We start from the raw sequence: 26,714 nt of genomic DNA on the forward strand, positions 1-26,714 counted from the left end.
GAAGCCCACTCTGTGTTTTTTTAATCATTATAAACACACCTTGGCTAAAATGCACGATTCCTTTGTCACTTAGTGGTTTTTATCTTTGACAATGTTCATTTTTTAACACATCTTGGAGAGTAAAGAAAGAGCACACAGTGGGAGTATTTCAATGGCATCCATGATAGAAGCCAGAAATGCTTTAGGTAAATGCATACTAGTAAATTCTGAAAGGCTTTATCTTTTGTGTGTATCAGGGAGTTTAGGGAAAATTTAAGTAAGTGTGTAGGATCATACTCCATGGTTTTAGTTTCTCTAGTTTATGTAAAAACAAACAAACCTGGGTCATGGAGACACAGGGATTTTCATCAGGTGTGTCTCTGCTCTCAGCCTTTCTGCTTGGATTTTGCTTCTCCCTTTCTCCTGTACGAAGGCATGTCTGGCCCTGGTTCATTTATACTCTACCTTCTGCTTTTTCTTTGCTCTTTATGGAGGCAGTAAAGGGAAGTACATAAAAACCTAGCTGTTTAAAAAAACCAAAAATTCTAGTACACAGTGGAATATAGCTTTTACTAAATTGAACATAACTGCCAGCACCGAAAGACAAATCATACAGGCACAGCTGGGAGAGCAACGTATATTATATGTGCATATCTGCCCATAATTTGCTATGTGCAGCTCTAAGTGCAAAAAGCATAATTGAGATTAACTTATGATATGAAAAATCAAGCTATTAGTCTTACTTAAAAGAAAAACTAATTTCAGTCATAGAAATAGAGTGCAGAATTTGTACTTTCTTTACAAAAAAAGAATTGCATTAATTTTGTGCTTTCAAACCCAAGACATTCTGTCTTATTTTTCCCCAAGTCTAACATATACACAAGCTGAAGCCTGTCCTATTTTTAAGACACATTTTAGTCTCCTAGATGGTAGAGCATTATCCAAATGAATAGGACAGAAGTCAGACTGCTTTGTTACAATATCCAGAATTACAGGGCCATATATCATCACAACAGTCTGAAACTATTTTCTGATATTTACTATCATTAGTCTCCATCCGGCTGGAGTTTAATCAATTAAGAGTTTAAAATGTAAATTGAAACAGAAATTAACCAAACTACAAACCAAATATGGGAATGTATAAAAACATCTGTTTATGTCATTTGACATATGTAAATAGAAGTGAAGTTCGACATGTCATGTGTATCCAATCTATTACCAAGTCCTGACTATTTCTCTCCTCCGTATTTCTCAGATTGCTTCCTTTTCTCCATCTCCATCTCTCCCACTGAATCCAATTCAACATCCTGTATCTTGTGGATTGACATAAGTACTCTCCTAACAGGTTTCCCCTCATCCCCTCCAATCCTTTCTCCATCTTACAGCTTAAGTGATTTTTAAAAAATAATCTTATTTCTCCCCTACTTAAAACTTCCACGGTTTGCCATTGCTCAGGATAAAGCCCCAAATTTCTCACGTGGCCTCTGAGGCTAAGCATGAGCTGACCCCACCTCCCTCACCAGCCCGTGCACCCCGCCACCTCTTCCTGTTGTCGTGTCCTAGGCCTTTCTGGCAACCTGCCATACGCCAGGCTCCGTCTCACCTCGGTGTGTGCCCACACTCTGGTCTCACTCCTGGACGTCCCTTCCCCTGGATAATTCCCATTCATCTTGCCAAGTTTGGCACAAATGTCTGTTTCTCAAGGAAGCATTTCTTGACCCCCAAAACTAGGTTAGGTCTCTTCTTCACATGTCCTTAGAGCATTCGTTTGCTAAACGTATACATTTCCTTTTATTTTAAAAACAGAGGTTTTGGCACAAGTGTTCACAGAGAAGAGTCACAATCTCGAAATATTATTTTACGGCACCTGTTACAGAAAGGAATTCTGCACATAGTTTTTCATATTAAGCCCCCAAGCCCCACAGTTGCAGCATGGGCACTAAGAGCACTAAGGAAAAACTCAATTGCACAAATAGCGTCTATTTATGCTTCCTGGAAAGTACAGTGCTATTTCATGTCTGTGTGCCTTTGCACTCATGCTCCCTTTGCCCCCACATCCCTCCCGAACCTCTGCCTGAGGACCCCGCAAGGCCAGCTCACTCACCGCTTCCTGGGTGAGTACCCACGTCCATCACTGCCCCTCATTATTAATCACCCCCTCTTCTGCTGTGTCTACGCCTGGTGCCTACTTCTTAGGCAGCATGTGAGTCTTTTTATATCCCCAGTGCCGAGAAGATCGATATATTTTAATTGACTTGAATCAACTCAAGGGGAGTGATGAAAACCTCTGCTGGCGTCCAGAAGCGGAGAGGGAAAAGTACTTAGCTCAGTGTGAAGTTTGCAAGAAGGGGTGGGATCCAACAATATGGGGATCTCCGCTTGTATCACTTATACCTGTTCTTAAAAGTAGTTTATTTCCTCCTCATGCCTAGGCTTCTTGGATTATATAGTGAAGTCATTTTCTTTTTAACTGTTTATTTATGTATTTATTTGGCTGTGTTGGGTCTTCGTTGCTGCACGCGGGCTTTCTCTAGTTGCAGCGAACAGGGGTTACTCTTCATTGCGGTGCCTGGGCTTCCCATTGTGGTGGCTTCTCTTGTTGTGGAGCACGGACTCCAGGCGCGCGGGCTTCAGTAGTTGTGGCGCACGGGCTTAGTTGCTCCGTGGCATGTGGGATCTTCCCGGACCATGGAACCCGTGTCTCCTGCATTGGCAGGCGGATTCTTAACCACTGCGCCACCAAGGAAGTCCCCCCATGAAGTCATTTTTATATGAAGTTTAATAGATGAAATCTCGCACTTTAGACAATGTCTTTGGGATCTGTCCCTCTCATGTATCAAGGGATGTGGATATTCTTTCTCTGCAAACACAGTTTGTTTGGGTTGTGTCATCAGAGGACACGATTTGGTACCTCTCAGATTTTGATCCTTGCTGCTATTTGGAGACTCACATTTAACTCCTCTGCAAAGGCTGGTTACATGAATCAAGGGTGACCTTGGGCTGCACAGAAAATCTGTTTAACAGAGCCCATATACAGGGGGATATGTGGAACCCGCTGAACAGATGGTAATATTGGCAATCAGAACCTTGTTTGTTAACAGTGATTACAACCATTCCCACCAGCACGGCTTTTCATATGTCTCCGTGAGGTTTGTCACACCAAGGAAGACATATTGGTGGCAGACACGCTGCAAGTGGTGAAGAGAGGTGCATATGCAGCAGTGACTCAGTGTTAGCGAGTTTAATTGCAGGCTCCCAGCGAGTCTATACAGGTGCGAGGGGGGTGGGGTGCTGGCCGTTATGATAAGCAGATCTCCTGGTTATCACAGCCAGATCTGGAATGCTGTGAACAGGATTCCTGACTCTCATCCAAGCCAGTTTTTCAAAGGTAATGACCCGAGAAGAGAAGTCGAGGGTGTTTGTTAAATTGATCAGTTTCTGAGTCCCAAAGAACCATCACCCCACAGCAGCCCCACAGTTGCAGAAGACTAATATATGTGCCCCCCAACTCTGGCTGAACCCCAGGATTGACAAAAGTATCCAAGAGTATTGTCTCCTTTGAAAAAAAGTATTATTTAAAGATGCTTATCCATAGTAAGGGAGAGAATCACAATTAGCTCCAGGCAAAAAGCTTAAAATGAAGAGTGTAAAGTAACACTATTATTAAAGTGAAACCCAGACATAGAAACAGATGTGGGAAGTTTTGCATCCTATAGCAAAATAAGAAAAAAAATGCAAAAAAAATATTTAAAAGTATGTAAAACCAAATTGTTTCCATCATATTGATGTGTCCTAGCAGGTATGATTTGGGAACTTCCAGAACATGCTTTTATGCTACAGTTGCTGTGACATCATGATTTTTCAAGAGAAAACTGCTAATTGCAAAGAGATGAGCACACGCCAACCCAGCACCTCCACAGAGAGCATGCGGGGTTTTGTTACCAATTACGAGGCAGTCAATCAAGGTGCAGGGAAATCAAATGTAATTTTCTTACAAGTGACATGGAATCCTTACTGACCTATCTGTTCAGCCACGGTACTTCACTTCCATACATGCCACCTTCTGTTTCAAAAAGCTGGAATGCCTGCCAATAATTAACTAGCTGCCATCAGGAAAGAACAACTGTCTTCATTTTACATGGCTGACTTGTCTCCTGATAAAATAGGAATAATGGTCAAGGTGTTAGAACATTCATAATAAATGGCTTCTGCAGTTACCAAATGTTTCTGTTTAGCCTGGAAAGCCGTCTATTTACATAACTGGATATGACAAGGGCCACAATCCCAAAGTAATTAGAGATACCACGTTGCTGATTTTCTTAACTAAAAAAAATAAGGACGCTGAAATCTCTCGTGTGATGGCACATAAAACCCCCTGGCCCTTGCCAGGACTACGCTCATCTCATCAGCTCTAATGTCAGAGAGAGCGTCAGAGAGACGGTCATTGATGAGCTGTGTCACTCCTGTGACCCCTTTCACAACACTGGTGTCATGCATGCCCCTCTCTATGACTTCGTGCTGTTTTATTTCATCTATACTGTTATCACTTCTGAAATTACCTTAAAATTACTCGTGTGTTGTCTGTCTCCCTGTCCAAACTGTAGACTTCATGAAAGCAGTTTCGTGGAACCACTGTCACGATCCCTACAGCCTAGAGCAGTACCTGGCACATAAAGAACACCCAAGTAACTGTGAAATAGTTACAAAAGAAACCAAAATTCACAGATAATAACTTCCTTAGCCTCTGGGATAAAATGACAAAAATGGTAAAGAGAGACCCCATCTAGTTCCTAGTGAAAGGTATGTTCCAGGCTCCCTGTGATCCTGGGTCAAGGGTAATCGCTTAGACACACAAAATATAATAGGTAATCCAGATTCACTTTTTTTAGAGTTAAGAAAGATAATATATAGTGAGAATAAGACTTGCTCAGGAAGCAAGTCAGTCAACAGACACAGAATTAAAACCATGATGATCTGACTATTAGTTCACTATCTTTTTTACAATTACCAGTCTCTTAAGCTTTAAAAAGTACTGTATTTTCTAGAAAAAAAAGAACCAGAATCTATTTGGTTCACTCCATCATTCCTCAGGGAATGAGAAATAAGGGAGACCATTTTTTTTTTTCTTTTTTTTTTTTTTGGTGTTACTTGGGCCTTCCACTGCTGTGGCCTCTCCCGTTGCGGAGGACAGGCTCCGGACGCACAGGCTCACCGGCCATGGCTCACGGGCCCAGCCGCTCCGCAGCATGTGGGATCTTCCCAGACCGGGGCACGAACCCGTGTCCCCTGCATCGGCAGGCAGACTCCCAACCACTGCGCCACCAGGGAAGCCCAGGGAGACCATTTTGTTGTATAGCATAGTGAGAAATTCTTACTAACCATTGAATACATTTTTTCCTCTTTCTCATTCTCTTATAAAGAGAATATAAGGAAGAGGAGGAAGAGAAGGGAAAACATGGAAAGGAACCTGGAAGAAAGGAGGAAGGAGGAAGGAAGGAAAGGAGGGGATGGAAATTCAGTTCTCCAAAGGTGCTTGCAGTCTGAAAGAATCCAAAAAGACCAGGAAGGCAAAGGGAAACATTTCGTTGGAAGATTTGGAGAAGTTTGAAGTCGCAGAGATAGTGAGCAAGAGGCAGAGAGAGAGAAAAGTCACGAGCTCCCTCTGGATGTACACAGCTGACTGCCTCGGTGTGAAGTGTCCATCCCACCTCTGTGAACTTGAGCAAAGACGGCGCCTATATTTCCTCATCTGCAGAATGGATGTGATGATAATATTCCCTACCTCACAGGACTGCTTCAAGGATTTAGTGATACGTTCCATTTGGAGTACTCAGCCCAATGCCTGGCCACACAGGCCAGGTATCATCATCATCATCATCACTATCATCATCATCATCTTCACCATCCCTATCAACATCATCATCACCATCATCCACGCATACTCAGTGAGCCACAGGGGCAGAGATTTTCCTATATCCTGTCTCCATTTCTTGGATCATGGGAAAATAGGATCCTATATCCAAATTTGCATGTGTATATGAAATTTTCATTTTCAGACAACTTTTCAGCTAGACAGTCAAATCTCCAACCCCTGCAGGGCTAGAGCAGAAGCAGTTTCCTCAAGCATCCCACCCAAGTCTCTTTGTTTAGGCAACAAATGAGTAATAAAGGCCATTTTCAGAGGGAAGAAAAACCAAGGAAAAGGATTAATATTGAAAAGTCAAAGACGAGTAAAAATGGAATTTATGTAGGCTTTAAGCACTGCTTCAAATTTTAAGAGAAAAATCACACAATATAAAGGTATCCAAACTGTTTGATAATTTCCTCTTAAAATCAGTAACCGTGGAAATTAAACCTGAAGGATGTAGCAGCAAATTTAAAATAAGGTTATGCAAATGTTAGTCTCTGCTCTCTAGGTAATAAAAGCAGCATAGATAAGTTTCTAAATGAACATCTCATGGGGTTCACCTAGCCTCACAAAACTTGTAGCCAACAAAATTCCAGCTGTTTGTGAAGGTCGACTGGGCATCAGCTGACACAAGATGGGGGTATGGAGTCAACTTGTTTTTATTGCAGAATCCAGCTTTTCATTCTATATATTCCTTCAAATCAGAGGCATCTATCAACACATAGCAGAGAAGGAATCTAGGCAGTAAGGGGGGTAGAAACGGAAAGTATCCACTCAGTAAACCTGGATGGAAGTAAGGCAAGAATAATCCTTAAATTCACCACGAAGATGCTTCCCATCTATTTTATCTATTAACTCAGAAGGCTTTTAAAATAGTGAAGAACACTTTAAATAAAGTTATTTGAGGTATCATCCCGAATACAAAAGTTTGAAACATCCTTACTACAAAACTGAACTTTCTAAAAGGAAACTAACTCAAGTTTTCTTTCAGGATTCTCATATTGTGAGCATTCTAATTCAAAGGAGGTAGCATCTGAAAACAAAGTGATATGTCAGAATTTTAAAACAAAATAATCTTTTCTATTATGTAAAGTCAAGAGCAAAAATTCAACTCTAGAGTAAATACCTAACAAGATTAATTTATGTCGGTTAAGTGTATTATATTTATCCTATATGGTTATATAGCACAGCCGATATTCACCAGGACAATTAATGTGTCAAAATATTCTGAAATGACTTCACCTTAAAAAGAGACGAAGACAAGCATCTGTTAACACACAGTTAGCAGTAGAATACTATCTCTTTAAAAGCACCACAATGGAATGCTTTCCAGATCACAATCTTTCAGTAATGTTTTAAAATATTATTTTAGACACATTGAAGAGTATTTCAAATTAAATTAGTGTGCGTTTTCACTAAAATACAGAGCAAACCTTCTATTACCTTTTTTTGCCCCTCCCCCAACTGCTTCCTAAACTGCCACTAGGGGTCAGTATGAAGACACAGTTCCTCCACTGTTAGAAAGAATATGGAACTCTGAAAACATTTTCCCTGTGAAAAACCCTAACAAAGACAATAACCACAGAACTTTAGCGTTATCAAGTCCAACCCACACATCACATCTGTAACATGAGTTTGCATTTTTCCTGAGACTGCATTTTAATGTTGTAAATCACAGTGGATTATTTCTATGGTCAATGTTTCTTTGATAAAAATAAAGTACTGTAAGCAACAAGATCACTTATTCTAAGTGAATCTGTGCATATTGGCCAAATATGATCTAGAACGGATGTTAAAGTTTATTCTCAAATGGTGATGGTACACCTCCGTAGCCATCTGGGAGGTATGTATCCCATCTCTTCCTGTAGAGGAACGGAGATGCGGAAGTGAATCTTGTGATGTTTTGCCAGCTTTGAGAGGTGGTTTTTTCCCTCCTTCAAAATGACCATCATCATTCACTGCACTACAGCCTCAAGTACACAAGAAAATATCGGCAATTTTAAGGAATGGCACTAGTCTATACTTAAGTCTACAGAATACAAGAAATTAAAATATTTGTAAAAATAAATATACATGTATACTAACTTCCACTAACTCTGTTTAATGGGGTGGGAATTTAAAAAAGCTTTGAAAAGTGCTTTGTATGCACACTAGAGAGTTTTAACATTCCACGAAATCACTCAAGGTCAGGCCCTTCCCTAACAGTACTGAATGGATAGGGAGTTGGGTCACTGAATGAATGAAGTGCTGTCTTTTCTTAAAGTTCTGTATGTGGAATATCTTTCAAAAATGTTCTCTACACATTACATGGCTTTCTTAGGCATAGTACCCCATGAATAATTCTACTAGGTATTAAAATTATTTGGTCAATGCTTTATTTCTATGTTAGTGAAGAGAAATATTAATACTGATAATACAAAATGACACGTCATCCACGTAGAATGAGGACGCTGAAAAGTTCCCAAAGCACTCAGAATGCACATCCATATAATTTGGGGGCATTCTGTCTCTTTCTGGAGTCCCCTTGGAGCGTAATCCTTACTCATCTCCCTCATTTCCTTTATTGTGGTCCTGACTGTAGGTTACATGATGGCAGGATGATCCCTAGGGAAGAGTTCTTTGTCTCTGGTATGGTGGAAGCAAGCGGTGGCCCAGCAATCAATCAAAAAAAAATTTTTTTTTAAGTAACCACTATATGTGCTGCCATTTAAAACTTCCTTGAGTCACTGCTGTTGTGGGAAGTCAAGAAGGGGTATTAAAAACAACAAATAAAAAAAATAAGAAAGAGAAGATAACAAGGTCTCTCAGATTTAAGGAAATCGCCCAGTTCTTTATGGAGAGAACATGAAGTAAGTATGAAGAATGAGAGTTAGTTAGTATGATCTATGTGTAGACAGCAGAGACCTGATTACTTTCTATATCAAAATCACAGTTTTGACTTACTTCTCTATAGGTATTAAAATAATTGTATTGTAAATAATTATTTATTGAATGAAAGATTTAAACATTTTTATATAGTGCTTTACAATTTCCAAAAGTTTCACACACGTGACTTCATATAAACCCATGATAACCCTTTTTTCCCCACCCCTATATTGCCCACGCCCACAGGTGGTAACCACTAGTTTGTTCTTGTTATCTGTGAATCTGCTTTTTTTTCTTAATATTTTTTGTATTAAAAATTTTATTTATTTATTTTTTTATACAGCAGGTTCTTATTAGTCATCAATTTTATACACATCAGTGTATACATGTCAGTCCCAGTTGCCCAATTCAGCACACCACCATCCCCACCCCCCTGCGGCTTTCCCCCCTTGGTGTCCATACGTTTGTTCTCTACATCTGTGTCTCAACATTTGCCCTGCAAACTGGTTCATCTGTACCATTTTTTTTTTTTTTTTTTTTTTTTTTTTTTGCTGTACTGTTGTGGCCTCTCCCGTCGTGGAGCACAGGCTCCGGACATGCAGGCTCAGTGGCCATGGCTCACGGGCCCAGCCGCTCTGCGGCATATGGGATCCTCCCGGACCAGGGCACGAACCTGCGTCCCCTGCATCGGCAGGCGGACTCTCAACCACTGCGCTACCAGGGAAGCCCCATCTGTACCATTTTTCTAGGTTCCACGTACATGCGTTAATATACGATATTTGTTTTTCTCTTTCTGATTTACTTCACTCTGTATGACAGTCTCTAGATCTATCCACGTCTCAATGAATGACTCAATTTCATTCCTTTTTATGGCTGAGTAATATTCCATTGTATGTATATATGTACCACATCTTCTTTATCCATTCACCTGTCGATGGGCATTTAGGTTGCTTCCATGACCTGGCTATTGTAAATAGTGCTGCAATGAACATAGGGGTGCATGTGTCGTTTTGAATTATGGTTTTCTCTGGGTATATGTGCAGCAGTGGGATTGCTGGATCATATGGTAATTCTATTTTTAGTTTTTTAAGGAACCTCCGTACTGTCCTCCGTAGTGGCTGTATCCATTTACATTCCCACCAACAGTGCAAGAGGGTTCCCTTTTCTCCACACCCTCTCCAGCATTTGTTGTTTGTAGATTTTCTGATGGTGCCCATTCTAACTGTGTGAGGTGATACCTCATTGTAGTTTTGATTTGCATTTCTCTAATAATTAGTGATGTTGAGCAGCTTTTCATGTGCCTCTTGGCCATCTGTATGTCTTCTTTGGAGAAATGTCTATTTAGGTCTTCTGCCCATTTTTGGATTGGGTTTTTTGTTTCTTTAATATTGAGCTGCATGAGCTGTTTATATATTTTTGAGATTAATCCTTTCTCTGTTGATTCGTTTGCAAATATATTCTCCCATTTCATCTTGTTTGTAGTTTCCTTTGCTGTGCAAAAGCTTTTAAGTTTCATTAGGTCCCTTTTTGTTTGTTTGTTTTTATTTCCATTACTCTAGGAGGTGGATCAAAAAAGATCTTGCTGTGATTTATGTCACAGGGTGTTCTTGCTATGTTTTCCTCTAAGGGTTTTATAGTGTCCAGTCTTACATTTAGGTTTTGAATCCATTTTGAGTTTATTTTTGTGTATGGTGTTAGGGAATGTTCTAATTTCATTCTTTTACATGTAGCTGTCCAGTTTTGCCCGCACCACTTATTGAAGAGACTGTCTTTTCTCCATTGTATATCCTCGCATCCTTTGTCATAGATTAGTTGACCATAGGTGCGTGGGTTTATCTCTGGGCTTTCTATCTTATTCCATTGATCTATGTTTCTGTTTTTATGCCAGTACCATATTGTCTTGATCACTGTAGCTCTGTAGTGTAGTCTGAAGTCAGGGAGTCTGATTCCTCCAGCTCCGTTTTTTTCCCTCAAGACCGCTTTGGCTATTCGGGGTCTTTAGTTTCTCCATACAAATTTTAAGATTATTTGTTCTAGTTCCCTAAAAAATGCCATTAGTAATTTGATAGGATTGCATTGAATCTGTAGATTGCTTTGGGTAGTATAGTCATTTTCACAATATTGATTCTTCCAATCCAAGAACATGGTATATCTCTCCATCTGTTGGTATCATCTTTAATTTCTTTCATCAGTGTCTTATCGTCTTCTGCATACAGGTCTTTTGTCTCCCTAGGTAGGTTTATTCCTAGGTATTTTATTCTTTTTGTTGCAGTGGTAAATGGGCGTGTTTCCTTAATTTCTCTTTCAGATTTTTCATCATTAGTGTATAGGAATGCAAGAGATTTATGTGCATTAATTTTGTATCCTGCAACTTTACCAAATTCATTGATTAGCTCTAGTAGTTTTCTGGTGGCATCTTTAGGATTCTCTATGTATAGTATCATGTCACCTGCAAACAGTGACAGTTTTACTTCTTCTTTTCCAATTTGTATTCCTTTTATTTCTTTTTCTTCTCTGATTGCCGTGGCTAGGACTTCCAAAACTATGTTGAATAATAGTGGTGAGAGTGGACATCCTTGTCTTGCTCCTGATCTTAGAGGAAATGCTTTCATTTTTTCACCATTGAGAATGATGTTTGCGATGGGTTTGTCATATATGGCCTTTATTATGTTACGGTAGGTTTCCCCTATGCCCACTTTCTTGAGAGTTTTTATCATAAATGGGTGTTGAATTTTGTCAAAAGCTTTTTCTGCATCTATTGAGATGATCATATGGTTTTTATTCTTCAGTTTGTTAATATGGTGTATCACACTGATTGATTTGCGTATATTGAAGAATCCTTGCATCCCTGGGATAAATCCCACTTGATCATGGTGTATGATCCTTTGAATGTGTTGTTGGATTCTGTTTGCTAGTATTTTGTTGAGGATTTTTGCATCTATATTCATCAGTGATATTGGTCTGTAAATTTCTTTTTTTGTAGTATCTTTGTCTGGTTTTGGTATCAGGGTGATGGTGGCCTCATAGAATGAGTTTGGAGTGTTCCTTCCTCTGGAATTTTTTGAAGAGTTTGAGAAGGAAGGGTGTTCGTTCTTCTCTGAAAGTTTGATAGAATTCACCTGTGAAGCCATCTGGTCCTGGACTTTTGTTTGTTGGAAGATTTTTTTTTTTTCCGGTATGCGGGCCTCTCACTGTTGTGGCCTCTCCCGTTGTGGAGCACAGGTTCCGGATGCGCAGGCTCAGCAGCCATGGCTAACGGGCCCCCAGCTGCTCCACAGCATGTGGGATCTTCCCGGACCGGGGCCCGAACCCATGTCCCCTGCATTGTCAGGTGGACTCTCAACCACTGTGCCACCAGGGAAGCCCTTTTGGAAGATTTTTTTTTTTCTTGCGGTACACGGACCTCTCACTGTTGTGGCCTCTCCTGTTGCGGAGCACAGGCTCTGGATGCACAGGCTCACCGGCCATGGCTCACGGGCCCAGCCACTCCGCGGCATGTGGGATCTTCCCGGACCGGGGCACGAACCCGTGTCTCCTGCATCGGCAGGCGGACTCTCAACCACTGCGCCACCAGGGAAGCCCTGTTGGAAGATTTTTTTTTTTTTTTTTTTTTGCGGTACGTGGGCCTCTCACTGTTGTGGCCTCTCCCGTTGCAGAGCACAGGCTCCGGATGCACAGGCTCAGCGACCATGGCTCACGGGCCCAGCCGCTCTGCGGCATGTGGGATCTTCCCGGACTGGGGCACGAACCCGTGTCTCCTGCATCGGCAGGTGGACTCTCAACCACTGCGCCACCAGGGAAGTCCCTGTTGGAAGATTTTTAATCACAGTTTCAATTTCATTACTTGTGATTGGTCTGTTCATATCTTCTATTTCTTCCTGGTTCAGTCTTGGAAGGTTATACCTTTCTAAGAATTTGTCCATTTCTTCCAGGTTGTCCATTGTATTGGCATAGAGTTCCTTGTAGTAGTCTCTTAGGATGCTTTGTATATCTGCGGTGTCTGTTGTAACTTCTCCTTTTTCATTTCTAATTTTATTGACTTGAGTCCTCTGCCTCTTTTTCTTGATGAGTCTGGCTAATGGTTTATCAATTTTGTTTATCTTCTCAAAGAACCAGCTTTTCGTTTTATTGATCTTTGCTATTTTTTTCTTTGTTTCTATTTCATTTATTTCTGCTCTGATCTTTATGATTTCTTTCCTTCTGCTAACTTTGGGTTTTGTTTGTTCTTCTTTCTCTAGTTCCTTCAGGTGTAAGGTTAGATTGTTTACTTGAGATTTTTCTTGTTTCTTGAGGTAGGCTTGTATAGCTATAAACTTCCCTCTTAGAACTGCTTTTGCTGCATCCCATAGGTTTTGGATTGTCGTGTTTTCATTGTCATTTGTCTCTAGGTATTTTTTGATTTCCTCTTTGATTTCTTCAGTGATCTCTTGGTTATTTAGTAATGTATTCTTTAGCCTCCATGTGTTTGTGTTTTTTATGTTTTTTGCCTTGTAATTCATTTCTAATCTCATAGCGTTGTGGTCAGAAAAGATGCTTGATATGATTTCAATTTTCTTAAATTTACTGAGGCTTAATATGTGACCAAGATGTGATCTATCCTGGAGAATGTTCTGTGCACACTTGAGAAGAAAGTGTAATCTGCTGTTTTTGGATGGAATGTCCTATAAATATCAATTAAACTTATCTGGTCTGTTGTGTCGTTTAAAGCTTGTGTTTCCTTATTAATTTTCTGTCTGGATGATCTGTCCATTGGTGTAAGTGAGGTGTTGAAGTCCCCCACTGTTATAGTGTTACTGTTGATTTCCTTTTTTATAGCTGTTAGCAGTTGCCTTATGTATTGAGGTGCTCCTATGTTGGGTGCATATATATTTATAATTGTTATATCTTCTTCATGGATTGATCCCTTAATCATTATGTAGTGTCCTTCCTTGTCTCTTGTAACATTCTTTATTTTAAAGTCTATTTTATCTGATATGAGTATTGCTACTCCAGCTTTCTTTTGATTTCCATTTGCATGGAATATCTTTTTCCATCCCCTCATTTTCAGTCTGTGTGTGTCTCTAGGTCTTAAGTGGGTCTCTTGTAGACAGCATATATATGGGACTTGTTTTTGTATCCATTTAGCAAGCCTGTGTCTTTTGGTTGGAGCATTTAATCCATTCACGTTTAAGGTAATTATAGATATGTATGTTTCTGTGACCATTTTCTTAATCGTTTTGGGTTTGTTTTTGTAGGTCCTTTTCTTCTCTTGTGTTTCCCACTTAGAGAAGTTCCTTTAGCATTTGTTGTAGAGCTGGTTTGGTGGTGCTGAATTCTCTTAGCTTTTGCTTGTCTGTAAAGCTTTTGATTTCTCCATCGAATCTGAATGAGATCCTTGCTGGGTAGAGTAATCTTGGTGTAGGTTCTTCCCTTTCATCACTTTAAGTATATCATGCTACTCCCTTCTGGCTTGTAGAGTTTCTGCTGAGAAATCAGCTGTTAACCTTATGGGAGTTCCCTTGTATGTTATTGGTCATTTTTCCCTTGCTGCTTTCAATAATTTTTCTTTGTCTTTATTTTTGCCAATTTGTTTACTATGTGTCTCGGTGTGTTTCTCCTTGGTTTTATCCTGTATGGGACTCACTGTGCTTCCTGGACTTGGGTGGCTATTTCCTTTCCCATGTTAGAGAAATTTTCGAGTGTAATCTCTTCCAATATTTTCTCGGGTCCTTTCTCTCTCTCTTCTCCTTCTGGGACCCCTACAATGCAAATGTTGTTGCATTTAATGTTGTCCCAGAGGTCTCTTAGGCTGTCTTCATTTCTTTTCATTCTTTTTTCTTTATTCTGTTCCACAGCAGTGAATTCCACCATTCTGTCTTCCAGGTCACTTATCCGTTCTTCTGCCTCAGTTATTCTGCTATTGATTCCTTCTAGTGTAGTTTTCATTTCAGTTATTGTATTGTTCATCTCTGTTTGTTTATTCTTTAATTCTTCTAGGTCTTTGTTAAACATTTCTTGCATCTTCTCGATCTTTGCCTCCATTCTTTTTCTGAGGTCCTGGATCATCTTCACTATCATTATTCTGAATTCTTTTTCTGGAAGGTTGCCTATGTGCACTTCATTTAGTTGTTTATCTGGGGTTTTATCTTGTTCCTTCATCTGATACATAGCTCTGTGCCTTTTCATCTTGTCTATCTTTCTGTGAATGTGGTTTTTGTTCCACAGGCTGCAGGATTGTAGTTCTTCTTGCTTCTGCTGTCTGCCCTCTGGTGAATGAGGCTACCTAAGAGGCTTGTGTAAATTTACTGATGGGAGGGACTGGTGGTGGGTAGAGCTGACTGTTACTCTGGTGGGAAGAGCTCAGTAAAACTATAATCTGCTTGTCTCCTGATGGTTGGGTCTGGGTTCCCTCCCTGTTGGTTGCTTGGCCTGAGGCAACCCAACACTGGAGCCTACCTGGGCACTTTGGTGGGGCTAATGACAGACTCTGGGAGGGCTCATGGCAAGGAGTGCTTCCCAGAACTTCTGCTGCCAGTGTCCTTGTCCCCACAGTGAGCCACAGCCACCCCCTGCCTCTGCAGGAGACCCTCCAACACTAGCAGGTAGGTCTGGTTCAGTCTTCCCTGGGGTCACTGCTCATTCCCTTGGGTCCCGATACACACACTACTTTGTGTGTGCCCTCCAAGAGTGGAGTCTCTGTTTCCCCAAGTCCTGTTGAAGTCCTGCAGTGAAATCCTACTAGGCTTCAAAGTCTGATTCTCTAGGAATTCCTCCTCCCGTTGCCGGACCCCCAGGTTGGGAAGCCTGACGTGGGGCTCAGAACCTTCACTCCAGTGGGTGGACTTTTGTGGTATAAGTGTTCTCCAGTTTGTGAGTTACACATCAAGCAATTATGGGAGTTGATTTTACTGTGATTGCGCCCCTCCTACCATCTCTCTTTTCCTTTGTCTTTGGTTGTGGGGTATCTTTTGTGGTGAGTTCCAGTGTCTTCCTGTCGATGGTTGTCCAGCAGCTAGTTGTGATTCTGGTGTTCTCGCAAGAGGGAGTGAGAGCACGTCCTTCTACTCCACCATCTTGGTTCCTCCGTCAATCTGCTTAACTCTGCTTCTTTTTTGTTTTATTCAAAAATAAATAATATTTTGTTGTATTTTTTAGATTCCACATAGGAGTGATATCATACAGTATTTGTCTTTCTCTGTCTGACTTATTTCACTTAGCATAATGCCCTCCATGTCCATCCATGTTGCTGCAAACGGCAAAATTTCATTCTTTTTTATGGCTGAGTAGTATTCCATTATATATATATATATACACACACCACTTCTTTTTTTTCTTTATTAATTTTTATGGGCGTATAGTTGCTTTACAATGTTGTGTTAGTTTCTGCTGTTCAGCAAAGTGAATCAGTTATACGTATACATATATCCACTCTTTTTTGGATTTCCCTCCCATTTAGGTCACCACAAAGCGTTGAGTAGAGTTCCCTGTGCTATACAGTAGGTTCTCATTAGTTATCTATTTTATATATAGTAGTGTATATACATGTCAATTGTAGTTATTACTTTATATAATTTAATTTTATTCACTGTGCTTTATTTCTTAAAATAATTGTATGTTTTGAAAAATATCTAGTCAACAGTCATATTATTTTCTAATCTTTTCATTGTTTACCAATAGCCAAAATTTAGTTAGTGTTGGCATTGGGAAATGAAAAGCATTGAATTCTTTTCATCCTTGGAATAACTTAAAAACTCTAATTCTGATCAGATCCAACAGATGGCAGTGATGTTATAAATTAATAGTTTAAAATATTCTTATAATATGTAGACTCTGCCCCTCAGAAAATGTGAACCAAGAATAAATTCTCTCAGTACTTGCATAAATAATATAAAACTTTGATATGACTACTTGGATAAAAGAGTACAAGGTAAATATAACATGAAATTTAGCTGAAATAGTACTTCTTTCAAAAGCGAACAACTTTCTCCTTTCCAAAAAGTATTATAAATTGAGAATTGTCAGAAAGATTAACAGTGAACCGAAAAAGATAATGGTGTCCAAATTAACTAATTGGATTACATTTTTATTTAAAATTCATTATTGCTTCTTGGTTTCCTTTTTTATCTATTTCTTCCTATGGGGGTTGTTTTAACCTCACTTTTTACTTATTCACTTAAAAATGATATTACTTGTTTTTCCCCTGTCACTTTAAATAAGTGAATCTGGCTATTCTTGTCTTCTTTTCCTGTACCCTCAAATAGTTATTTTTATTCTTATTCTTTGCCTTTTGTCCACTTTGAGTGACCTTTTTCTGCAGATAATAAAGAACGAAAAGTATGGCTAGAAGACTCTTAGAGCTAAGTTGCTCTCCACTTTGTGATCCAAATTATGTGAAAACAAACAAACAACACAATACAGATGATCACCTTCTGTTTCAAGTTATGGGCATTGTCAAATAGACCTGTTTTTCACTGTCCTTTTCCTTTTGGTTGTATTTCCCCCCGAAAGCCTGCTATGGGATGGGCACTATTCTAGATGCTTGGTGTGTGTCCGTGAATTAAACAGACAAAGGTGTTGGGTGCTGGTCAGAGGACATAATGAGTGAGCTGTATGGTATGTAAAAAAATGATAAGGGTTATGAGAAAAGGGCAGTAGGAAAGGAGGATGGAGTATGTGTGTGCGAGGTACAGTTGTAACCACTGTGGTCACCATAGGCCTCCTTGAGGGGACATTTGGGCAGACCTGAGGGGGTGAGGGACTGCGCGGTGGGCATCCTGGAGTAGAAGGACATTCCACGCAGAGAGGATGGTCATACAAAAGGCCTAAAGCAGAACACTTCTGGGAGGTGAATGTACTTTCAGAATATACTTGCTTATCTATGTTGCGCGTCATCATTTTACTCTCTGACATTGGCTTGTTTGTAAGTAAAGGGATTTGTGTTTGTTAAATTATTTTTTCTAACTACAGTTTCACTTATCCATAACTCAGTACCTGGAGACTTCACATATCCAGAAGACACATGAGAACTATCAGAAAAAAAAGAAAGGTAGAAAGAAATGGCCTGTAAAGACCAAAACACCCCTTAGAGCAGTGGCCTCAGGTCCTCCCTTACTGCTTTTATGTAAACTTTGATAAAGCTTGGTTACCTGGTATCCAAGCTTTTCACTGACTGAAGGGAAGGGATCTGAAGAGAACCTTGGCAGGGTTGTGCCTGCCAATCAGATCTACAGACAGCAGTGAATATTAACACTGCCAGCCTGTCAGTAGGAGTCAATAAAATGCACCAACCCCAAAGGCACCCCACCTGGAGGCTATACTCAGAGAGGAGGCAAGCACCCACCTTCCCTAAGGGGCCCTGATGACACCACCCTGGAGCGTACAATAGCCACTTACTCAAAATGATAACCATACCCCACTCCTGCAAAGTTTTGATTCAAACTCATTACAAATTTTTAAAAGCTTTGTTGATTATAGAAGTAAATTTTCAAGTATCTAGAAGACTTTATCTAGGAAGCTTCATTCACAGAAAATAACAATTAGGCAAGATCTTTTGGTACCTATTAAAGAGGTACTTATAATTCAAGTTGAAAATCTTCCACAAAGGGGTATGGATGGCCTGGTTATTTATTTATTTATCATTGCTACCAAATTTCTCATCATTGTACTATTTTATTTCATTTGGGTGTGTTTTCTCTTGCAAGAGCGCAAATCTGAATCCAGGTATTTTAGATTATAAATTATGTATATTATAAAATTATGTTTTTAGATTATAAAAATACTTTGACTTAAAAAAGCATTTGCCAGTTTTGCAAAGAGAGTCACAGCAAAGTATGTTCCTCTTTCCTCTGGTTGATTATTTTCTTTACTTCAGAAAATTCTGATTTACCCACAACTTTCCAAGCAAAACTCAGTTACATAAAGGAAATTATACCAGCATTATATGTTGTCATAACATGCCAGTTATTACTCAGTTCATGAAATGAGTCTCCAGCTCCAGAAGGTACCCTGAGTGTAAGAATTAGAAATCCATTTTAGGCACTTGAGATAGAAGTATAGGGGAAGGGGTTACATTTTAACAAACAAAATTAGAATTCTCAGGGCTTAACTGCATTTAAAAAAAAAAAAAAAAGGCTAGCAATTATCAGGTATCCAAACAGCTACCAAATGCACCTGGAAGACAATAGCTCTGGGTTTTTGCCTTCTTCTCTTACTACTTAGGTGTGGTGGAAAAGCAACTTCTAACTATTTCTAACCCCGAGCTCCAGCCCCCCAGCAGCAGAGGCAGGGACTCAGCCTTGCTCCTATAGCTAGCACTTTGCTAGGAAAGCTGGTGAAATGGACTGCTTCTAAAAATCGATACTGGAAACACTCACCAATGCCGAGTTTAAGATAAGTTTTAAAAAATGATTTGAGTAGGAAACTTTTTTTTACTACAAATAACCAATCATCTTTGTTGTCTCTTCTGCTGTGGTTAGCTTCAGGAAGTACCACCCTAGAAGGATCGACAATGGGGCTTGTTTGTGTTCATTCCTTTTGATTGACTATAAAATCTTTTTCAACCCCAGTTTTCAGCATTTGGCACAAACAGGTCAAATCTGACTCTATTTCCTCCTCAAAACCATTAATTTTCAGTATCTTTTAGCTCAAAAAGTCCAAAGTAAAAGCTATATAGACCTCAAAAAAAATCCATAAAACACTTTCATTCATGTCCCATTTCCTTCACCAAACATAAGTTGGAAAAAAGAAATCACAGGGCCTCCCTGGTGGCGCAGTGGTTGGGAGTCCGCCTGCCGATGCAGGGGATGCGGGTTCGTGCCCCGGTCTGGGAGGATCCCATATGCCGCGGAGCGGCTGGGCCCGTGAGCCATGGCCGCTGGGCCTGCGCGTCCGGAGCCTGTGCTCCGCAACGGGAGAGGCCACAGCAGTGAGAGGCCCACATACCGCAAAAAGAAAAAAAAAAAAAAAAAAGAAATCACAATGTACGGTACATAAAAGGTTAAAGAAATAACAGCAATTAAAATTTATAAAAAATAAAATAAAATTACAAAAATAAGGTTGATTGTCATAGAGGAAAAGTCAGGCAGCATTTAGTCCTAATTGGCCTCCCTGTGTTGACAAAATGGAACTATACTGGCAGAAGACAAAAATCTCATAACTAGGTAATTGAGAGAGAAGATCTGAAGGCAGCTTCTTTCAGAACTACTTACCGTCCTAATTTTCTATGATTTTATATAAAACGATGTAAGCCAGGCAAACTCACATCAAATCAAGAGGGCTATATACACTGGAGGCCTTTTAGAGTATGTTAGGTAATATATAAATGTAAATGCACTGGAGATAGAAGTCTTTTTGTGTCATAAGATTTTTTTTTTTTTTTTTTTTTTTTGCGGTACGTGGGCCTCTCACTGTTGTGGCCTCTCCCATTGCGGAGCACAGGCTCCGGACGTGCAGGCTCAGCGGCCATGGCTCACGGGCCCAGTCGCTCCGCGGCATGTGGGATCTTCCCGGACTGGGGCACGAACCCGTGTCCCCTGCATCGGCAGGCGGACTCTCAACCACTGCGCCACCAGGGAAGCCCGTGTCATAAGATTTTTGCACCGGCATGACTACACTGTAAAAATCACTGAATATGTTGTTTTCAAATTGCTACTTACTATGACCCAATATTCTAGAAATGTGTGTGCTTTCACACAGATGATGATGGCCCTGAATTTAGGAAATTGTCATGTCAAAGATTGTAGCTATTAAAGGAACATAATTTTGTTTTGATGCTTATGCATTTCAGCTACATTTTTATTGGACATTGTTAGATTTTTAGTCATTCCATTAAGGTCTTATAAAATATTTGTATGGGAATATAGAAAAAGAAAGAAAGGGTAAGAGACAGATGAACTATATGATGGGGATGGAGGAGGATTTATTTCAAGTAAGAAAGGGGTAATTTTAGCCACAATGCCACAAAACAGTAATAAATGAGTGTTAAAAACTAACGTACTGAGATGGTTAATTTTATGTGTCACCTTGACTGGGCTAAGGGATGCCCAGTCAATAATGGTGAAACATTATTTCCGAGTGTGTCTGTGAGGGTGTTTCTGGAAGAGGTCAGCATTTGAATCCGCAGACTGAATAAAGATCTCTCTTATCAACGTGGGTGGGCATCATCCAATCCATTGAGGAACTATACAGAACAGAGGAGGAAGGGTGAATTTGCTCTCTGCTTGAGACGGGACAGCCATCTTCTCCTTTCCTGGGACATCAGTGCTCCTGGTTCTCACACTGGGACTGACCTTTACAACCTCATTCTCCACGTCACAGACAGCAGATCGTGGGACTTCTCAGCCTTCATAAGCTCATGAGCCAATCCCTATAATAAATCTCATATATATATCTCCTATTGGTTTTTTTTCTCTAGAGAACCCTGACTAATACTCATACCATATTTAGAGAAGGTAAATAAAAATTTTTTTACTCTTCTTTATTTATTTAGATTTACTTTTTATTGAGGTTACATTGGCCTATAACATTATGTAAGTTCATATGTACATTATATTTCTACTTCTGTATACACTATGGTGTGCTCACCACCAAAAATTTAGTTTCCATCCGTTACCATACAGTTGATCCCCTTTACCCATTTCCCACTCCCACGCCCACCACTCCGCCCCTTCCCCTCTGGTAATCACTACTCTGTTCTTTGTATCTATGCATTTGTTTTTGTTTGGTTGGGCTTGTTCATTTATTCTGTTGGTTTGTTTTTTATATTCCACATAAGAGTGAAATCATAGAATATTTGTCTTTCTCCATCTGACTTACTTCACTCATTATATCTTCAGGGCCCATCCATGTTATCGCAAATGGCAATAATCATTTTATTTATGAAAGTTGCCTTCTAAAAATTCTTACTGTTTTATAAGGCAACTGTATCTTCTATAGAGGAAATAGCAAGGCTTTGGAGTCTAACAGATCTGGCTTTAATTTCCCGCTCATCTAGTTGAATGAATATGTGTACCCAGGAAAATTAGGGAAACTTGCAGAGCTTCAGTTTCCTCATTAGTAGATGGAGTATCTAGACAATTAAAATTTTAAATGAATATAAATCACATTTCACAGTGTTTGGAATACGGAGGACATTCCTTTTCAACCCTTCTCCATAAGTATTTACCCATATATGTTGTTTTCAATGGACTTTTTAAATGTTTCTCAATTTATCTAATGTTTATGTCCTTTTAAAATTGGTTCTTTAAAATTTTTTTCTTGATTTACCAATATTTGTAGACTGTCTTTTAATATTTCCAGCATTAGCCAGTTTTCTCTGTTCTGGAACCTTCTACAAGATTTAGCCTGTTACCTGCATCAAATGGCCTGCACATTTTCCCAGCAAGCCCAGAAACCGTCAAGATTTTGTAATGTCTTTGGAAAACAGGCTTATCTGCTGACTCTTATTTTCATAAGGGTTCCTGAGGAATAAATAACTCAACATAGAAGCATCTGAAAGAATATGTAAACTGCCTTGAAAGCCAGGAGATTACGATGAGCACATCTTGGACTGTTAAATATCCCATAAACAAGTCCCTGTTGAATGAGTCTTTTTGTACTTACTTTGCATTAGCGGGATTACAAGTGGTCAGATTCGCCAGGGCAAGGGCCGAAGCTTCCCTTACCTCTTCATTGTCACTTTTTAGTAACTGAATTAACTGTGGGATCCCTACAGGAAAAGAAAGGTAAAATGTGACTTTACAGACATCCGTGTGAACTAGAATATGGCAGCCTAAAAATGTTCAAAGTGGCCTTTTCCAGTTTGCTTACCCTGATTATTGAAAAATTCTTTGCTGCCCGAATTCTCACACATTGCCGAGATAGCTTGGGAAGCGGCGATTTTAGTTCCATCGTTTTCAGAACCCAAAAGGGTTACAAGGCATTTTTCAACTTCTTGTTCGTGAAAAAGTTTTCTATTTTCAGCTTTCATAAACCAAAAGGGAGAAAAAAAATCAGAATTTTGCTGCAAAAACTGTGCAAGTGTAAAGACTTCCCCATCCAAAATATGATAGGAATTCAAACTATTTGTTAGCTTTAGTCACAGTCTAAAATATATACCTATTTATCCTTTAGAACACAGTGATTATGCAAAATGAATTATGGGCATTGCATTTTTTTCATATTCCCTCATATGATATCAATACTATGGCAGAGAAAATTCTATAATAAGAAAGAGGCAAGCTTCAGACTTAGCAAGAACTTATTTAACATCAGTCATGTGCCTGTAATGTTGCTGTGTTCACACGCGCTGTCTTCTCACTGAATACAAAAACCTGTTTATTTTAAATACAAAGCCCTATATTTGAAGAATGCCTAAGACGCACAAACCTGTGAGCTGGATGCTCAAGAGCAGAGCAGAGAGGAGGAGAAAGTCAAAATGAGAATAAAGTATTGATACAATCCCAAGTCTTAAGGAATTTATGATCATCTTTTATCTTGTTACAATACATGCTGACATAGCAAAAATTATAAGAATTACTTAATTGCTAAGTTGCCATAAACATAAAATAACATAAACATAGCACAGTTTCATTTGAAAACAAAGTTATGACTCTAAGTACATACCATGATATTAACCCCACTATAAAACACTAAATTAAAACCAAAACCAAAGTATTTTTAATGTTCTTTTTGTTCCCAATGTCCCTCTATTTAGTTTGATTTTTTAATAAATAATGATCTCGTCACTATACAAAAGCAAATACTGCATTGAATTAAATTAGTACATTAAACAATTTTTGTTTTGTGTTCTACAGTTAATTCTAAATAAATTACTATTTATTAAAAGCATGTACTAGAAAAAATATATATTAAACCGAACTCAGTTTTAATGCTATAATAGAACCAGAGACAAGTGGGAAAAGAAACAGCTTACAGATAATTCCTTGCTAATTTATTTACAGTTCCTAAGAAAATTTTGTCATAGGTTTGGTTCTCATTAATTAACCTTTATAAAGTCAATGTAAATGATTAAAATGGAAGAATGTGTGATATGTGCTCTTAGGATGTTGATATACAAGAGAAGAATATTTTGTTAGAATAAAGATCTCTGCAAAAAATGCTGATACTACCTTAGATTACATCAACATGTGGAAATAATTCACTACTTGTACTTTTTTTTTTTTTTTTTTTTTTTGCGGTACGTGGGTTTCTCACTGTTGTGGCCTCTCCCGTTGCAGAGCACAGGCTCCAGACGCGCAGGCCCAGCGGCCATGGCTCACGGGCCCAGCTGCTCCGCGGCATGTGGGATCTTCCCGGACCGGGGCACGAACCCATGTCCCCTGCATCGGCAGGCGGACTCTCAACCACTGCGCCACCAGGGAAGCCCTACTTGTACATATTTTAATTAACTTTTTTCCCAGAGATATCTTCAGAAATTATAGCAACTAGGTTTCCACTTTTATTGATTTTTGTCTTCTTTCAACAATGATTTTTAAAAATGACCTTTTTCACAGAAGCGGTATCGTGGTCAGATGTCACCACCTTTGCATATACTGTTTTGGCCTTTGTTCCTCTGATACACAGATGTATGCCTGAGCAATCTGGCCATCACTGGCACAAGCTAAGTCACTAACACTTCTGTTCATTCGTCTTAAAGCAATCATGAACCATGTCCTGTAATCCTATCATTTTAATCCCTGCTCCTTTCATTTAAAACTGGAATTCAGTCAGGCCATAACTGTTTCATTAAAAAGCTGTGATTAATACTTAAATCTCAAGTATATGGCCCCTAAAATGTTTTAAAATATATGTAGTCCTTATTAGTTTTCCCTGAATAAACAAGATCTCAAACTTTTCCAGAATCTCTGACTTAAAATGCTCAGATTTATAATTAAGACTTCCGAGATGGGCTTCCTTGGTGGCACAGTGGTTGAGAGTCCGCCTGCCGGTGCAGGGGACACGGGTTCGTGCCCCGGTCCGGGAAGATCCCACGTGCCGCAGAGTGGCTAGGCCCGTGAACCATGGCCGCTGAGCCTGCGCATCCGGAGCCTGTGCTCCGCAACGGGAGAGGCCACAACAGTGAGAGGCCCGCGTACCGCAAAAAAAAAAAAAAAAAAAAAAAAAAGATTTCTGAGATGATGCTAAATCAACTTTACTAAACAGAACACTCTGAGTGGATTCTATCAAGAAAATCGACCAAAAGAATTAATTTGAAAAGACTATAACTTTGGAGTATGTGATGGTTACAATAAAAAAACAGTGTATACACAATTATTGGAACAATTTTAAAAAAATAATTTAAATACTGTGGGTAATTAGTTTCTCAACCCTGCTGGGAGTGTTCTCAAAATCCAGCTGTGTTCACCAAACCTCAAAAGTGCTGACTGCAGTGTGGCTATAATGGATTTAAAAGATAAATTAACATATTAACCAAGTACCTTCATTGAATTGCTACACTGAGAAGTATTTACGTGTTAATTACACAGAAAATAAAGATGGCAAGGTAATTATGCTACTAATAGAATAATGTCCTTTAAAAATAACATTTGTTCAGTAAATTTAAAAGCAGGAGGTTTTGCATCTGAAAATAAATCTGTATGTAATGATGCTTTTCTTTACCCATTCTCAGAAGTTGCTAGTGGGCCACCTATGCTCCTGCTGAGATGTTGATGCAGTTCATAAACCTCATGGGAACATGGCAGTTAACACCTTCCTCCTCCTGGTGCCAGGTCAAAGGCATACTAACTTAGGGGTGCATGTTAAAACTTTACTCAGCAAGCAAAACTTAAAGAGTGTATATTATGTGGTTTTGTTTCAACTGTGTTTTTGACATGCAGTGACAATGCTAACCCTAACCCTAGCCTACAAAAACCTTTTTTATGATGATGGAAAGTAAAAAGAGAATGTTATAAATGAATATGGAACAGTATAAGGAGTGACATTTGTAAAAACCTACTTATGAATGGAGTTAAGAAAATATAAACTGGACTACATCAAAGTTTAAAATGTCTGTGCATCAAAAGACACAATCAATAGAGTTAAAAGGCAACCCACAGAATGGGAGAAAGTATTTGCAAGTCATATATCGGATAAGGAGTTCATATCTAGAAAATATAAAAACTCCTACAATTCAATAACAAAAAAATTTTAAACCCAGTTTAAAAATGGGCAAAGGATTTGAATAGGCATTTCTCCAAAGAAGATTTTTTAAATGGCCATTTAGCACATGAAAAAGATGCTCAACATCACTAACCATGAAGGAAATGCAAATCAAAACACAGAGATACCACTTCACACCCATTAGGATGGCTACTATTAAAAAAAAGAAAAAAAGAATATACCAAGTGTTGGCAAGAATGTGGAGAAATCGGAACCCTTGTGCCCTGTTGATGGGAATGTAAAATGGTGTAGCTACTATGGAAAACAGTATGGCAGTTCCTCAAAATAGTAAACGTAGAATTACCGTATGACTCAGCAATTCCCGTTCTGGGTATATACCCTAAAGAATTGGAAGCGGGGGCTCAAAGACATACTTGTACATCTGTGTTCATAGCAGCATTATTCACTGTACCCAAAAGGTGGAAGCAATCCAAGTGTCTATTAGTGGATGAAAGGATCAACAAATGCGATGTAATCATACAATGGCATATTTTTCAGAGTTAAAAAGGAAGGACATCCTGACACATGCTACAACATGAATGAACCTTGAGGACATTATGCTGAGTGAAATAAGCCAATCACAAAGGACAAATATTGTATGATTCCACTTACATAAGTACTTGTAGTCAAACTCACAGAGACAGAAAGAATGGTGGTTTCCAAGGACTGCAGGGAGGGAGAAGGGGGGAGTTATTTATTCATGGTACAGAGGGTTAGGCTTGTGAGACGAAGAGGCCTGCAGCTGGATGATGGTGATGGTAGCACAACAAGATGAATGTATTTAATACCACTGAACTGTACGCTTAGAAATGGTGAAGTTGGTGAATTTTACTATGTGTATTTTACA

At 39.2% G+C, this 26,714-nt stretch overlaps 1 protein-coding gene across 2 annotated transcripts in view; it reads right to left on the reverse strand.

The window, feature by feature from the left end:
• Positions 1-26,714, reverse strand: part of ARMC3 (armadillo repeat containing 3) — a 93,831-nt gene that overhangs the window by 32,283 nt on the left and 34,834 nt on the right. For both annotated transcript variants that reach the window (XM_081229197.1, XM_081229196.1), the window contains exons 8-9: positions 22,538-22,690; positions 22,331-22,436 (exon numbers count right to left, since the gene is read on the reverse strand). In XM_081229197.1, the coding sequence (XP_081085323.1) occupies positions 22,331-22,436; positions 22,538-22,690 (259 nt within the window). The remainder of the gene's footprint in view (positions 1-22,330; positions 22,437-22,537; positions 22,691-26,714) is intronic.

This window comes from Mesoplodon bidens (assembly GCF_964165515.1).
Source record: "Mesoplodon bidens genome assembly, chromosome: 3".
Taxonomy (NCBI): domain Eukaryota; kingdom Metazoa; phylum Chordata; class Mammalia; order Artiodactyla; family Ziphiidae; genus Mesoplodon; species Mesoplodon bidens.